The 18311-nt window shown below is 36.8% G+C and overlaps 1 protein-coding gene across 1 annotated transcript in view; it reads left to right on the forward strand.

The window, feature by feature from the left end:
- Positions 1 to 18099, forward strand: part of LOC123530477 (early endosome antigen 1-like) — a 185499-nt gene extending 167400 nt beyond the window's left edge. The window contains exon 40 of the mRNA XM_053520786.1: positions 14265 to 18099. Within this exon, the coding sequence (XP_053376761.1) occupies positions 14265 to 14390 (126 nt within the window). The 3' untranslated portion in view covers positions 14391 to 18099. The remainder of the gene's footprint in view (positions 1 to 14264) is intronic.
- Positions 18100 to 18311: the final 212 nt, after the last annotated feature.

Here is an 18311-nt window from a genome sequence, read left to right on the forward strand (position 1 = left end):
TTACATAGGGAAAAACGTTGAAAATCTTCTTGTCCAAACCACAAAGCCTAGGGCTTTGGCATTTGTAATGTAGCATCATCTAGTGGTTCTCTACCAAGTTTGTTCAAATTATTCCCCTAGGGTCAAATATTGCCCCGCCCTGGGGGGTCACATGGTTCATATAGACTTATATAGGGAAAAGATTTTTTAAAATCTTCTTGTCAATAACCTACAACATTCAGATTTGGACCACATGTATGGGTTTGAGTGGCAAGATGAACCTTGACATGAGTTGACCTTGATTTTGACCTGGTGACCTACTTTCACATTTCTGTAGCTACAGCCTTCAAATTTGGACCACTTGCATAGTTTTGTGCACTGAAAAAAACTTTGACCTTGACTTTGACCTAGTGACCTACTTTCACATTTTTGAAGGTACAGGCTTCAAATTTGGACCACATGCATAGTTTTGTGTTCTCAATTGGAATTTGACCTTGATTTTGACCTACTGACCTACTTTCACATTTCTCAAGCTACAGCCTTCAAATTTGGACCACATGCATAGTTTTGTGTACCGAAACAAACTTTGACCTTTACATTGACCTAGTGACCTACTTTCACATTTTTGAAGGTACAGGCTTCAAATTTGGAACACATGCATAGTTCTGTTCCGAAATAAAATTTGACCTTGATTTTGACCTAGTGACCTACTTTCACATTTCTCTAGCTACAGCCTTCAAATTTGTGTACCGAAATGAACTTTGACCTTGAGCTAGTCAGTAAGTCTTGAAATTTGGAACACTCAAAAATGGCACATTGGTGGGTGCCAAGATCACTCTGTGATCTCTTGTTATAATTGGAGCACTATTAAAAAAGACATGGGAGTTTGAAATTGGGGAAAATTGCTGATCATAAAGGCAGCTAATTTAATGTGTTTAATAACATTTTTTTTTATACACTCCTGAATTCTTTATTTAGCAAGTAACCTTTTTAAGTTTCGTGATTTTTTTTTGCAATAATAGATTTTAATGAAATGTTCTGTATTACAAGATCATTTTATCATGTATTGAAAAATGAAATAAAAGTACTAGATCACCAAGTACAATAACTAGCATAAATTTGAAATCTTTAGAAGCATTTTTATTAGCTCACCTGGTGAGCTTTTGAGACTGCTCAATGTCCGTCGTCTGTTGTCAGTCATCCGTCGTGGGGCGTGCGGCCGTCAACAATTTGTAAAAAAATCTTCTTCTTGAAAACCACTGGGCAGAATTACACCAAACTTCACAGGAATGATCCTTGGATGGCCCCCTTTCAAAATTGTTCAAAGAATTGAATTCCATGCAGAACTCTGGTTGCCATGGCAACCGAAAGGAAAAACTTTAAAAATCTTCTTGTCCAAAACCACAGGGCCTAGGGCTTTGATATCTGGTTTGTAGCATCATCTAGTGGTCCTCCACCAAAATTATTCAAATTATCCCCCTAGGGTCAAATATGGCCCCGCCCCGGGGGTCAGATGGTTTATAAAGACTTATATAGGGAAAACTTTGAAAATCTTCTTGTATAAAACAACGCGGCCTAGGGCTTGGATATTTGGTATGTAGCATCATCTAGTGGTCCTCTACCAAGATTGTTCAAAGTATCCCCCTAGGGTCAAATATGCCAGGGTCCCAAATTTTACATAGACTTATATAGGAAACAAAGTTTAAAAATCTTCTTCTCTGAAACCACAACACTTAGACCTTTGATACTTGGTTTGTAGCATTGTCTTATGGTCTTCAGCCAAAATTGTTCAAATTGTACCCCTGGGGTGAAAAGAGGCCCTGCCCTGGGGGTCCCAAGTTTTATATAGACTTACATAGGAATAAACTTTAAAAATCTTCTTGTCTGAAACCATACGACCTAGGCTTTTGATATTTGGTATGATGCATTATCTAGAAGTCCTCTACCAAAATTGTTCAAATTATCCCCCTTGGGTCAAATATGGCCCCGCCCCGGGGGTCAGATAGTTTATATAGACTTATATAGGGAAAAACTTTGAAAAATCTTCTTGTACAAAACCACACGGCCTAGGGCTTTGATATTTGGAATGTAGCATCATCTAGTGGTCCTCTACCAAGATTGTTCAAATTATTCCCCTAGGGTCAAATTTGGCCCTGTCCCAGAAAAATCTTCTTCTTGAAAACCACTTGGCAGAATTACACCAAACTTCACAGGAATGATCCTTGGGTGCCCACCTTTCAAAATTATTCAAAGAATTGAATTACATGCAGAACTCTGGTTGCCATGGCAACTGAAATAAAAAACTTTAAAAATCTTTTTATCCAAAACCACTGGGCCTAGGGCTTTGATATCTGGTTTGTAGCATCATCTAGTGGTTTCAAATTATCCCCCTAGGGTCAAATATGGCCCTGCCCCGGGGGTCACATGGTTTAATAGACTTATATAGGGAAAACTTTGAAAATCTTCTTGTACAAAACCACATGGCCATGATATTTGTTATGTAGCATCATCTAGTGGTCCTCTACCAAGATTGTTCAAATTATTTCCCTAGGGACAAATATGGCCCCGCCCGGGGGTCCCAAGTTTTACATAGACTTATATAGGAAAAAAAAGTCTGAAACCACAAGACATAGGCCTTTGATATTTGGTTTGTAGCATTGTCTTATGGTCCTCAACCAAAATTGTTCAAATTGTACCCCTGGGGTGAAAAGAGGCCCTGCCCTAGGGATCCCAAGTTAAACATAGACTTACATAGGAAAAAAAAAATTAAAATCTTCTTGTCTGAAACCACAAGACCTAGGCTTTTGATATTTGGTATGATGCATTGCCCAGTAGTCCTCTACCAACTTTGTTCTAATTATGCCCCTGGGGTTAAAAGAGGCCCCGCGCCGTGGTCACTTAGTTACATACATGTGATAAGTTCAGAATCCCAAAACTGGAGGTTTGCCATTTTTCAGCTGGAGTTGGGGTCTCAAAACTGGAGGTTTTTTATCGACATAAATTAAGCGCGCGGACACAGAACTTTGAGACAAAATCCAACATTTTAGGCCACACAGTAATGCATAAGTCTACACCAGAAGAAACAATCCTCATAACTTTTGATTTGAATTTTGACAGAGTTATGCCACATTTTAACTTACATTTTTTGGTTAAAGTTTTATATAATGTCCAATATCTCTGTTACATTCAAACTATTGACTATTATGCCCCTTTTACTGGCAAAGCTTTAATTCAGAGTCAGTCACTGAGAAAAGTCGAGCATGCTGTCTTATAGAAGCTCCTTGTTCTAACTTTAAACTTTCTTAACAGATTAAATTTGTAGAAACAGTCTCAATTTAGGTCTGAAATGGTGGCGAACATGCATTAACATTCTACTCGAGGGCTGAAAAAAAAATTGGTCTGAACACAACTCATAAATTATGTAAATTCCTTACCCCACCCACTTTCGTATAAAAATACTGGTTATAAATGATTTTGACATGAAAAACAGAAAACAGAAATGCATTAACATGTATTTACCCTTACCAAAATAATGTAGATTGGTGTTATCAAATAAATGAGTGTGTGATTCCATCCAATTTTCAATGAAATTATTCCATTTTTAGTAGAAAATTAATTTGGTAAACATTGGAAGAAAATGGCGTAACTGCATAAAGGGGAAATAACCTTCATGTTCTAAAAATAGTAATTGGTTGGTTTTTCCAACAATTATTTATGTGATTTTATTACCGAACAAAACTTTTCTTTGAATAATCAAAAATTCATTTCAACTGGGAATTATTTCTTATGACTGGGAGTATTTTGCTTCAAACTGGTAAAAAATGGAGTCTAATTGGCATTAAGAATGGGCCGATATTGGTCCTGTGAGACAGGTGGAAAAGGCCATTGTCTAATCCCTTATCAAAACAAACAATCATTTTATCAAAATTCACCTGTGAAAAACAACTCTTTCCTCCAGCTACATGTGTGTCAAACATGTATAATACACAACAGTCGGTGACACTTTGATTTATTGTGTAAACATGTTCAAGGCACTCCTCGGTAATATCAACCCAGTCATAATACTTGTTTTTTGGGGGTTTTTTTTGAAAGGCGGGAGAATTATGGTTTTGGTCGGGAGACGGGAGGCAAGGTGAAAAAATCGGGATTTTGACCCTCCCGCGCGGGAGATCACATGTATGCTTAGTTATTATGTGAGTTGTATAGGAAAAAATACTTAAGAAATTATCTGATCCTATTTCCAAGACTGTTTAATTATAATTACCTGATGACCCCAAGTAATATGATGTCACTTGACTGTGACCTTGACCTGCTGACCTACTTCCTTGTTTTTTAAGATACAGCCTTGAAATTTGGATGACATACGCAGCTTTGCACACCGATCGTAAAACAGAATTTCATTGACCATGAATATGTCACCTACTGACTTTCTTAATATTTTAGCATCAGTTTGACATTTGAAACATGTAGCTCATATTACTCAGGTGAGCGATCCAGGGTCATAATGTTATACATGTATATTATTATACATGAAAGTATAAAAAATGTTGACACAATACTGATTTAATAATAAATATAGATATATCAAATTATCAAACGGCAGATTTCTGAATAAGCGAACTTTTACGTGTCCTGAAGTATTATGATGTTAAAGATGTAGGTTTCCGCTATTTTCTGAGCAAAACAGATATTTCCCGAAAATGGATGTACAGTATGGGTACGGTACAAGGATTAGGAACAACCAATTCGCACGGTGTTTGAGTAAATATCAACCTGTCCAAAAAAACTACTGCAAGATTAATTTCATAATTATGTTTTTTTGAGTGTAAGATGTAAAACCTGGTAATTTCTTCCATTATAAATGGAAAAAGTAGAGATATTATTTTACAGAAATAAGAAAATACAGTTCAAATATGTATCTAGAAATTTAATAAATCTGCCATTTTGTATTTGTTGCCATGGAAATCATTTTTAAGCCAATTTTGAAAATTCTTTCACGTCTTTAAATGGTTAAAGAAATCCTAGCAGATGGAATTAACATAAGAATTTTCCCTCTAACTAGTAGATGGGATTCCCTTTTCAGTTGTACTTCTGACTGTGTAAAAATATCTCTTCAAAACCTTAAAGACCTTTTATAGACTTAATCACTATGAACAGAATCTTTATAAATGGGTATTACATATATCTACTTTTTGGTAAGCACCCCTTTTAACAGTTAATGGTACTGTCCAAATTGACAGATGGACAAGTTCAGTGTAGAAATTTAGCAGGGTAAGGGTTAAGACATGGTCATATCTTGACATCAACAATGTCAAAATTTTGTGGAAATGCCATTCTTTCTGTGACATTCTGTGTTTTGTAACAATAAAATGACAGAAAATTGTCAATTTTTTTGTTTTAAAAAAATGCAGGCTTCCATTCTAAAATATTTTAATAGAATCAACTTCATACTTGAAGTATAATTTCTATAATAGAACTAGAAATGTATGTCTACGAAACGGCTGATATAAATGGCTGAGGATATTCGCCAGTGTTATTAAAATATTACAGGCTTAATAAAAATGTTCTTATAGAACAAAATATTTTGAAATCTACTTCTGTCTACAAAAAATGCATGTTAGAAATGTCAAAATTACATCTAGAAAATTGCCAAAAATTTTATGTAATGAATCACAAGGACAAGTACAAATTGAAGCAGAATAAGTGAAAATTCTAGGCAGCTCGTCCTGCAGGCTTTCAAAGTATGTCACACCCTTCTGATTTTGAAAAAAAAGTTCAATTTTCCTACTTCTCTTCAGAAACCAAAAAAAATGGCATAAGGCTACTGGAGCGTGTCAAAAAAAGTTCATTCTTTCTGTACGGCTGAAAGATCTCTATTTTCAAAAACAGTGAATAGTTTGAAAAAAACTAACAGTTTATTTTAAAAAGTTATTCTTTTTCTCTATGTGAATCTTGAAAGATTCCTGAAACCAATGATCAGAATTTGATATTTTGTAGCTAAATTTAATACTGTTTCTTGGGTAAATGACACATTGCCATTAAAATTGAATTATTATCCCTTGTTTAATACTAGATTATAGTGGCAGCCAGGATTTGAAACTTTGGAGTTAAAGTTATAGATGTAATAAAATGCTGCACTTTATCATTATTAGACAGCCTGACATTTGAAGATAACTTTACTTTCTTGTCATTTGCCAACAATTAATTTTGATGCACAATAGAGAATTTGGAGTTGTATTGATTAAACATGCCTTTAAATAGTAGAGTATTTTCAGGTTTAGATAGGTACCCCAGCATTTTTCTGATCTTAACCTTTAGCATGCTGGCGGCAAGTGATTCTGCCTTTGCGACCAGTGGAGACCAAGATGATCATGGTCTGCACTGTTCGCTATTCAGTCAGTAAATTTTCAAATAATTCACACCTCTGAATAAGAAGTGGTACTGCCTAAATTGAATGATAGACCAGTCCATTTTAGAAATTGAGTAGGGTAAAGGTTAAACAACTTTAAATAAAAAAATTCTTATCATAATTGTCTTTTAATGTCCTTAGGTTAGGGGTAAGGAAAACCACGGGATAAGATTGAGGTTGCTGTAAGAAAAGATATACGGTAACTAAGATGCATCAAAATGAAACTTGGACTGCAGATGTTTCTTTTGGCTCAAGAGTACAGCCATTTTGTTAATCCCCCACCATGGCGGAGGGATTATAGGAATGGTCTGCGTCCGTCCTTCCGTCCGTCCTTCCGTCCATAACAAATTCGTGTCCGGTCCATATCTCCTAAACCCCTTGAAGGATTTTCATGAAACTTGGGTCAAATGATCACCTCATCAAGACGATGTGCAGAACCCATGAGTCAGCCATGCCAGCTCAAGGTCAAGGTCACAACTCAAGGTCAAATGTTTGAGCCTGCCATTTTGTGTCCGCTCTATATCTCCTAAACCCCTTGAAGGAATTTTATAAAACTTGGGTCAAATGATTACCTCATCAAGACGATGTGCAGAACCCATGAATCAGCCATGCCAGCTCAAGGTCAAGGTCACAACTCAAGGTCAAAGGTTTGAGCCTTCCATTTTGTGTCCGCTCTATATCTCTTAAATCCCTTGAAGGAATTTTATAAAACTTGGGTCAAATGATCACCTCATCAAGATGATGTGCAGAACCCATGAGTCAGTCATGCCGGCTCAAGGTCAAGGTCACAACTTAGGGTCAAAGGTTTGAACCTTCCATTTTGTGTCCGCTCTATATCTCCTAAACCCCTTGAAGGATTTTCATCAAACTTGGGTCAAACGATCACCTCATCAAGGCGATGTGCAGAACTTATGAGTCAGCCATGTCAGCTCAAGGTCAAGGTCACAACTGAAGGTCAAAGGTTTGAGCCTTCTATTTCGTGTCCACTCTATATCTCCTAAACCCCTTGAAGGAATTTTATAAAACCTGGGTCAAATGATTACCTCATCAAGACGATGTGCAGAAATTATGAGTCAACCATGCCAGCTCAAGGTCAAGGTCACAACTAAGGGTCGAAGGTTTGAGCCTTCCATTTGGTGTCCACTCTGTATCTCCTTAATCCCTTGAAGGATTTTCATCAAACTTTGGTCAAATGATTACCTCATCAAGAACTCATGAGTCAGCCATGTCAACTCAAGGTCAAGGTCACAACTGAAGGTCAAAGGTTTCAGCTCTGTATCTCCTAAACCCCTTGAAGGATTTTCATGAAACTTTGGTCAAATGATCACCTCATCAAGACGTTGTGCAGAATTCATGAATCAGCCATGTCAGTTCAAGGTCAAGGTCACAGCTAAAATCAAAGGTTTTACCCTTTCACTTTCCATAGCAGTGGCGGGGGATTTAGCTGTCTTTCAGACTGCCTTGTTTGGTCTGGATTACATTGCATCTTTTTATATAATCTTATTCCTTCAGATAAAACTGATAGAATATTTATTGTTGCTGATAGTTTGCTGAATGTTTTCCTAACCCCTAACCTAAGGACATTATAAGTTTTAATCACACATCAGCCATTAATTAACCCTTACCCTGCTGGCAGCAAATGTTTCTGCCTTTTCCACCAGTGCAGACCAAGATCAGTCTGCACATCTGTGCAGTCTGATCATGGTCTGCACATGGTCAGCACTTTTCGCCATTCAGTCAGTATCTTTTTGGTAAGCACCCCTTTTAACAGTTAATGGTACTGTCCAAATTGAAAGATGGACATGTTCATTATAGAAATCGAGCAGGGTAAGGGTAAAAAAGACAATTATGATAGGATTTTTAGCTTGACTATTCAAAGAATAGGTAGAGCTATTGGACTCACCCATGTGTCTGCCTCGGCGTCCCGATTTGGTTAAGTTTTTGTATGTAAGCTTGTATCTCAGTAACCACTTGTGGGAATGGATTGAAACTTTGCACACTTATTAACTGTGATAAACTGACTTACACTGCACAGGTTCCATAACTCTATTTTGCTTTTTTACAAAATTATGCCCCTTTTTCGACTTAATTGGTCAATTTTTGGTTAAGTTTTTGTATGTAAGCTTGGTTAATCTCAGTACCCACTAATGGGAATGGATTGAAGCTTTACACACTTGTTCACTGTCATGATATGACATGTACTGTACAGGTGCCATAACTCTACTTTGCATTTTTACAAAATTATGCCCCTTTTTCGACTTACATATTCATTCAATTGACAAGGCTGTTGAATAGTCGAGCATTGCTGTCTTCTGGCAGCTCTTGTTTGTATTTAAAATTGTTTAAGGTCAGGAACATTCTAGGGTCAGTTAATCACCTCAGTAGCCCAGTGATAAAGTGTCCGTTCCAGTGTGGGAGGTCATGGGTTTGATCCCCAGCTGCGTTATACCAAAGACATGAAAAATGGCACCAGTAGCTCCCTTGCTTGGTGCTCAGCATTAAAAGGGAAACTGACTTCTCCCTCTTGATGATGGATTCCATCAGGAATGAGGGGTCAAGAGTGATTAATATAAGTTATAGAACTTTCTTCCCACTCTGCCTAAAATAAATCAGTATAAACTATAAATCTGATTGAAAATAAGGTCACTAAGCCTGATATGTTTTCTGAGTAAAATTTAAAAATTAAAGCTTAATTGATTATACCCTGTCACCTTTCCTTGCCTCAACCCTGCCTTTTCCAAAAAAAAAAAAAAAAAGACATTAAGAGGCAAATTGTTTTGCACATTTTGGTTGGTACATCTGCTCATCACAAAACATTTTTCAGTCTCAGCTGAGTTTGAGTTTGTAATTTTAATATCCATTTTACTAAAACTTCAAGGTTAAATTCCATCTGAGACTGACCAATGCTGAATAGGCATTTGAAAATAGTTATTAACTTAAAATTTAGTTTTAAACATGCTATTTAGATATAATATGACAAATAAAGTTTCATTATCAAACTCAGCTGAGACTGAAAATGTTTCGTGAACACAGGGCCTGAAGGCTGTTTGATTCCCAGTCATTCATTACAGAATACTTAGACCTACAGTAATAGTTGCCTATGGTCAGTATTATGACCCCTTATATTTAGGGTTTTAGTGAGCATATTTGCATATTATATTAAAAAAACTCTTAATATACAGTGTATATTATTTTAAGTTTCAGTTTTGCTCATTTTAGACAATTTCCAAGGACATTTTTCCATTGTGTATTCCCACATTGATGTAAAATAAGGCCTGCTAGACGATTTTTGCTCCATCTTCATTAAATCTTAGTAAAGTTTGAAACTAGGTCATTTGAAGTAAAAAATCCAGGTCACTAGATCAAATCGTGGAAAAGCCTTGTTAACATTCTAGAGCTTTTTGTGTCATCTTTATGAAAAATGGTCAGAATGTTTGTCTTTTTGATATCTGGGTCAAGTTTGAAATTGGGTCATGCTGTGCCAAAAGCAAGGTCACTAGGTCAAATAGGAAAATGTTCATAGATGATTATTTTCTACTTCATCTATGTAAAACATGGTGAGAATGTTTATCTGGGTCATGAGATGTAATAAGCTAGGTCAAGAAGTCAGATTGTGCAAAAATCTTGTTAACATTCTAGATGCCATATTTTCTTCTTGATATATATGTAACCTGGTGAAAATGTTTGTCTTCATTAAATCTGGATCAAGTTTGAACTGGTTCTTCTAGGATTAAAAACTAGATCAAATAGAAAAATTTTGTTAAAATCTTATCGGCCATATTTTCTACTTGATATGGTCAGAATTCCTTTTTATGCCTCCGAAGGTGGGCATATTAAAATCGCACTGTCCGTCCATCTGGAATGACCACCTAATACATGAAGCGTATGGGCGTCCGTACTGTTAATTCTTGTACGGGCTGTAACTTTCATCCATTAAGGAATTGAAATCACTTGGCATAAATGTTCACCATAATGAGACGATATGTCATGCGCAAGACCCAGACCCCTAGCTCCAATGTCAAGGTCACACTTAGAGGTCAAAGGTTATCATGGTCTGTTTCGTGTCCGGTCCATAACTCTGCCATCCATGAAGGGATTTTCAAATAACTTGGCATAAATGTTTACCATAATGAGACGGCATGTCATGCGCAAGACCCAGACCCCTACCTCCAAGGTCAAGGTCACACTTAGAAGTCAAAGGTTAACAGGGTCTGTTTCGTGTACGGTCCATAACTCTGCCATTCATCAAGGGATTTTGAAATTACTTGTCATAAATGTTCCTCATAATGAGACGACGTAACATGCGCAAGATCGGCCACACTCAGAGGTTAAAGGTTAACAGGGCCTGTTTCTTGTACGGTCCATAACTCTGCCACCGATGAAGGGATTTTGAAATTACTTGGCATAAATGTTTCTTGTAAGGAGATGAGGTGTCATGCACAAGACCCAGACCCCTAGCTCCAAGATCAAGGTCACACTGAAAAGTCTAAGGTTTTTCTTGTCCGGTTCATAACTCTGCCATTTATCAGGGGATTTGAAAATAATTTGAAACAAATGTTATCCATATTGTCACGATTATAACCCGGGCCTCTTAGGTCAAGGTCAAGGTCACGAAAGGATGTGTGATTTTTATGCCCCCGAAGGGAGGCATATAGTTTTTGAACCGTCTGTCCGTCTGTCGGTCTGTCAGTCTGTCTGCAATTTTCGTGTCCGGTCCATATCTTTGTCATTGATGGATGGATTTTCAAATAACTTGGCATGAATGTGTACCACAGTAAGGCAACGTGTCGCGCGCAAGACCCAGGCCCGTAGCTCAAAGGTCAAGGTCACACTTAGACATTAAAGGATAGTGCATTGATGGGCGTGTCCGGTCCATATCTTTGTCATCCATGGATGGATTTTCAAATAACATGGCATGAATGTGTACCACAGTAAGACGACATGTCGTGCGCAAGACCCAGGTCCGTAGCTCAAAGGTCAAGGTCACACTTAGACATTAAAGGATAGTGCATTGATGGGCGTGTCTGGTCCATATCTTTGTCATCGATGGATGGATTTTCAAATAACTTGGCATGAATGTGTACCACAGTAAGATGACATGTCGCGCGCAAGACCCAGGTCCGTAGCTCAAAGGTCAAGGTCACACTTAGACGTTAAAGGTCATTTTTCATGATAGTGCATTGATAGGCGTGTCCGGTCCATATCTTTGTCATTCATGCATGGATTTTAAAATAACTACGCATGAATGTGTGACACAGTAAGACGACGTGTCGCGCGCAAGACCCAGTTCCGTAGGTCAAAGGTCCTAAACTCTAACATCGGCCATAACTATATTTTCATTCAAAGTGCCATCGGGGGCATGTGTCATCCTATGGAGACAGCTCTTGTTTTACGCATACAGCTGTAGCATTCTTGGGCATGCTTCGGGGGCATTTGTCACCAATAGTGACAGCTCTTGTTAAAACCTATGGCATGGTTAAAACTAACACATCTTTGGTCAAGAACAAGCCACAGGGGCCTGAACATGGAAAACTGTTTCTGATCAATTACTACAGAACCACTTGACCAAGAATGTTGAAACTTTAAAGGATGATTGGACATACAGAGAAGATGACCCCTATTGATTTTGGGTTTACTCCATTAAAGGTCAAGGTCACAAGGGCCTGAACATGGAATACTGTTTCCGATCAATAACATGACAGCCACTTGACCCAGAAAGTTGAAACTTCATAGATTGATTGGACATGCAGAGCAGATGATCCCTATTGATTTTGGGGTCACTCCATCAAAGGTCATGGTTACAGGGCTTGAACATGAAAAACCGTTTCCAATCAATTACTTGACAGCCACTTTATCCAGGATATTGAAACTTCATAGGATGACTTGCTGTCTCTTGATCGATGGTAAAATTTAGGTCAGATTTTAAATTGGGTCCACTTTGATTAAAAATAAGCTCACTAGGTCAGATCACATAAAACCCTTGTAAACACTCCAGAGGTTATATTTTTCTGCTTTATCTGTATGTAATCTGGTCAGAATGTTTTTTCTTTATGAAAGCTAGGTCAGATTCCAAAATTGGTCTTGGAGGGTTAAAAAGTAGGTTATTAGGTCTAAATTTTGTTAATCCTGGAGAGGTCATGTTTTGTACAAGATCTCTATAAAATCTGGTCAGAATAATTGCCTTTGTTAAGTAGTATAGATCATGTTTGAAACTGGATTTTCTGGGATTAAAAAGGAAGTCAGTAGATCAAATAATAGAAAAAAAATATGGTAATGCTCCTGTGATCATATTTTCTACCTGATCTGTATGAAATCTGGTAAGAGTGTTCGTCTGAATTAACATGTTTGCAACTTGGCCATTATGTCAAACTGTCAATGTTAGGTGAGCAACATAGAGCCATGTTGTAAAAGGATCTGATCACAGTTTCCTTTCAATAACTAGCAGTACCAATACCTGCAGAAGTCAGGTTTTATTGGATGACATTTTCAGTAGATACAAAATAATTGTTTATAGGAATAGTAAGGTCAAGGTCACAATATTCTTGAGACTTTGTTGCTTTTGACTGGCTGGCACAGGGGGGTGTATATGTTTTACAAACAGCTGTTGTATTATATGAATGTCCCATATCTATCTTCTTACACTGCTTCTTGTTATACATTGATTACACAATTCTGTCGCATCTTCTCAGAATCCTGCATCCTGCATTTATTGAAAACATGTCAACCTGCATGTATTCATGATGAATTAAGTTGTTAGTTACTTGCAGAAACCATATTAATATTGCTAAGGAACATTAGTTAGTTTATAACTGGGGGAACACAGGTAAGAAAAACACTTTGGGAACACTTTCTAGATCCATACATGTGATTGGGGCACTGGTTAGATCAGTACTGGGTTACTGGGGAACACTACCTTGATTAATACATGGAGAATACTGGTTGTATAAATACTAGGGAAACACTGGTTAGATCAATACTAAGAAGATACTGGTTAGTTTATTACCTGTGGAACACCGGTTAGATCAATACTTGGGGAATACTGGTTAGTTTATTACCTGTGGAACACCGGTTAGATCAATATTTGGGGAATACTGGTTAGATCAATACTTGGGGAATACTGGCTAGATTATTACCTGGGTAATTCTGGTTAGATCAATACTTGGGAAACACTGGTTTGATCAATACATGTGGAATACTGGTTAGATCAATACTTGGGGAACACTGGTTAGATCAATACTTGGGGAACACAGGTTAGATCAATACTCGGGGAACACTGGCTAGATCAATACTTGGGGAACACTGGTTAATTCAATACTTGGGAAATACTGGTTAGATCAATACCAATAGAAAACTGGTTGGATTAATACTGGAGGAACACTTGTTAGATTAATACTGAGGGAATGTTGGTTAGATTACTACTGGGGGACGCTTGTTAAATAAATATTGGGGGAAAGCTGGCAAAGTTCATTCTTGGTGATCACTGTGTACATGATTACTGTTAGGAATACTTGGGGAACACTGATTAGATTAATACTGATGAGGAATGCTGGTTAGATAAGTACTGGTTAGAGTTACTGGTGAGATAAATACTGGCAAGGAATACTGGTTACATTAATTCTATGGTCACTGGTTAGATTATTATTTGGGGAATACTGGTTAGATTAATACTGATGAGGAACACTGATTAAATTAATATTGGAAGAGAACCAGTTACAGTTAGATAACTGATTAAGAAAGATTTGCAAAGCTAGCAGCCCTTGTGTATGTGTACAAAGTATTCCCTATACCTTGCTTGTGTATGTATATTTATATTGTATTTGCATTTCACAGTAGCTATGTCATATTGTATTCACACATTTTTCCTTTTACCCTATAGCACCATTGTAGACACTGTGGCAATATATTCTGTCATGAATGCTCCTCAAGAGAAGCCAGGACGGCCATGTCCAGAAAGCCAGTTCGTGTGTGTGATACCTGCTATATAGAGCTTGTACAGGAGTGAAACAGCACTGTAGAACAATACAGTTTGTGAAGAAGATATGTGATACTATAATCCTGCCATTATCCAAGGAATGGGAATATACCATATAATTATATGCTTTATTAGTATGTAATATATGCAAGGGTCTCAAAAATGTTTTTATACTCAAATTGCTTTATCAGTCATGCTCTAAGAATGTAGAGATAAGATAAATCCATTAGGTGAGGTTATATTACCGTCATCCTACGAATATAAGACGCACATATTTTTACAAGATTCTGGTCTCGAAGGACTGATGTGTCCTATATATAGGGATAGAAAAAGACCAAACATTTCCCCCGACTCAAAAATTAAGAAAATCGATCTTTGTTTACCCCGCGTACCTCTATATTGAAGAGAATTAAAGGGAAGTAAATACCAATGACTCGGGCATAGCTAATAGCCGGTATCGGGACCCGGCATCTTAAATTACTTTTGTATAAAATGTAAAATTTAGAGCTTGCGTAAAAAAGATAAATAAATGCTGTTTTTCATTAAAATATATTTTACAACGCATTTCTGTAACTGATCATTAAGTTTTTAACAAGACCTGTGTAAAACTTTCCCGGCGTGTTTTCACACATTTTGCTTTAAAATACTTGAGACTCCATGTCAGCAAAGAGTTATAAAAATAAATGTATTTTATACTTCTTTGATATCAGGAAGCCCGGAAATCAATTATCTAATCTTCAAACATAATTTTGATAGTTCTGTTGTCTATAATCCTTTTGTTCATCGAGAAATTCATGCCCGAGGCATTACTTATCTTACACCTACTGTCACAATCTGCAAACAATCGTTTAATCATACCCGGAGGCAATTGTAAACTTGTGCATGGGAGATTTTAGACTGATCCAATATGATCATAGTCGCTGATCCGTAAATAATTTGCAAACCAGTCTTAAAATTACGTCATTTTACCGCCACGTGCCAAAGTGTACTTTTGTTTTCACTGGCGTCAATATTCATGGAGTGGTCAGAGGATGCGGCAGTTTAGTGCTTACACAGAGTTTATGCTTTTCAATTTAAATACTTGCCACAACATCCAAAAACATCGACAATGATTAAGCAAAAACCGGCGAGTTTGTAGTAACTATAGTGAATTTCGGACATAAATTCGGATAAGTGATAAGTGGGTATAAGCATTTTTCCAGAATTCTGCTGAAATTCACTGCTTCTTATACTCAAGTGCGACCTATATTTGGCCAATTACGGTATGCAGTGCAGCCTTTCTTGAGAAGGCACTTCTTGGGAAAGTTGTTGTTAAGAGGTTGTTATTGAATGGGAAAAGAAATAGTAGATGTCTTTCTGTTTGCCTTGAACTTTCTTATGTACACTTACTGTGAAACCATTTAATTTCAATAGCACCAAATTTCTTACTTTGTTCCCAAAACAGCAGTTTCATGTGAGATGTGAATTTGTGCATTTCAACTTTTAACATAAAATGAATGACAGTTTTACTTGTTTGTTTGGATTTTAATTTTGTGGATTGCCCTTACATCAGAATCCATTTGTTCGGATAGGGGTACTTGACCTGTTTTTTTTTAGCTCATCTGAGCAAATAGTGCTGTTGTGATTGCTCACCATCCGGTATCTGTCGGGTGTCAATGCATCTACACATTCCTTTCAGCAACACCTCCTCTGAAACCATTTAGTGGATCTTGATGAAACTATGCCTGGATGTTCCTTGGGTTGTCCTCTTCCAAAGTTGTCTAGAGCTAAAAATAGAAAAATCTTCAGATGACGTCTGCAACTTAACAGCTGGTCCTTTTGTAACCCTCTATCAAGATTGTTCAAATTATCCTTATTCATAAAAAAACTTGGCCGCCAGTGGAAGTGGTCTCTTTTCCCTTTATATATGTATTGGAAACTTTAAAAATCTTCATGAATGGCCCAATTTTGAAATTATTTCAAACAAGTGGTCCTTGTATGACCCTCTACCAAGACTGTTGAAATTATTCCAATTTGTCAAAAATCTTGGCCACCAGAGGGCATTGTCACTTCCAAATATGTAGATGTAATGGATCCTTAAAAAATCTCATTGTCAGAAACGGCGGACCCTTTTTAAAGAACATATGGTGACCAGGGGCCTGGTCACTTTTCCCTATATGCAGATATAATGGATCCTTAAAAAATTTCATTGTCAGAAACTGCGGGCCCTTTACGAAGATTATACAAATTTACCTTTTCAAAATAATTTCACAGACATTTTCCTTGCATAATTATCTTCCAAAACTGTTCAAGCAAGCAGTGTAACTCGGGTGAGCGATCATGACCCTTTTGTTTACATACTTAACACAGTTGTTATTATATTCATGTTATAGTAATTCATCCATATGTATTCAAGGTCAAATAGTCAATTTCAGTTGATCCACTTTGAGCGCTGTGGTCCTCTTGTTTGAATATATCTGTTCAGTATTGTAAAGTAAGAGAAGCTTTGATAAAGAACTATTTTCTGTGAGATGACATTCTTCCTGATCTCATGATCTTTGAAGGCATGAATATCAAATTAAAAATAAATATACACCTGGGGAGAGTTATTCAAGGGCTTGTTCAGTTTCTTTCACAATGTTGTATCCAAGACAGATGAGTTTTTATCGATTTCTTTCTTTAAAGAATTCATTTACCGCCAGGAGTGACTTCATTGATATTTACCAGACAATTTGAAAATTGCTCAATTTATGCTATCAACCACAATCTACAGGTTAATACACTTTTTTGGCTTCTGTAGTTATAAAATTAACTTAACACGGAGATTTAAGAAACTGTACAAAGTTGGTTGTGTAATTTCATCAAACTGTAGGTATCAAATTCAGGGGAGGGCACTACAATTTGCCCGTGTCTGTCCTTTCCATCTGACGAAAATGCACATAATTATATCCAATAGTTTTTTACATAAAGGCATGAAATTTTATAGAAATATTGTTCTTGGGTTTTCTGTGGGATGTCTCTTAGTATGACCAGCCCTTGACTTAACTTAGCGTACACATAAATAACCAAGATGTTTGTGTTACACATTTCTCAGAAAGAATATGACCTGGAGTAAAGAAATTTTATTGGTCAAAAATTAAGTCATTGTGTAAAATTTAGAAAAAAATATTAAAAGGCCATATTTTGTAACCTGATTTACAAAATACTTGGTTAGAATGTTTGTCGGATAGTTTTTGTTCAGCAACTTAGTCACTAGGTCAAATAATAGAAAATGCTTGCTAACACAAGATGCAACATTTTTACCCGATTTACATGAAACCTAATCGGAATGTTTCGTTTAGCCTGCCTGCTTAGCTCAGTCTGGGGTCACTCCATCAAAGGTCAAGTTCACAGGGGCCTGAACATTGAAAACCATTTTTGATCAATAACTTGAGAACTGCTTGACCCAAAATGTTGAAACTTTATAGGATGATTGGACATGTAAAGCAGACGACCCCTATCAATTTTGGGGTCACTCAAAATCAAGGTCACAAGGGCTAGAATTTGTCACACTTCATTTCTGTTCAATAACTGGAGAACCATTTGATTTAAAACCTTCAAACTCATTCTGAATTTTAAGACAGAATGGTTATAGCGATATCGAAACACATGGGGTCACCAGGCATCGAAATATTATGTAGATAGCTTACTTTTAAAGGTGAAAGTCGCCTTTTTGTAGGTTTACACAGGTTTTGTCCGAAGGTAAATTTGCACATTCCAATCAAAAACAAAAATGATTTCACAGGATAGAATTTGATTAAACCAGAATTCAGAATATATAAAGAAAAACTGGTAAATAAAAAATAGGGTTGTGTGTTACTGATTTGAAAGATTTGGACCTCATGCAAGCTTTCATAAAGGGAGTCTGTGGGGAAGGAAATAATGATTTTTGTGACATTTTCGCAAATATTTTTTTCTGCAATGTTGATTTTA

This window comes from Mercenaria mercenaria, chromosome 13, assembly GCF_021730395.1.
Source record: "Mercenaria mercenaria strain notata chromosome 13, MADL_Memer_1, whole genome shotgun sequence".
In the NCBI taxonomy this organism is placed as follows: domain Eukaryota; kingdom Metazoa; phylum Mollusca; class Bivalvia; order Venerida; family Veneridae; genus Mercenaria; species Mercenaria mercenaria.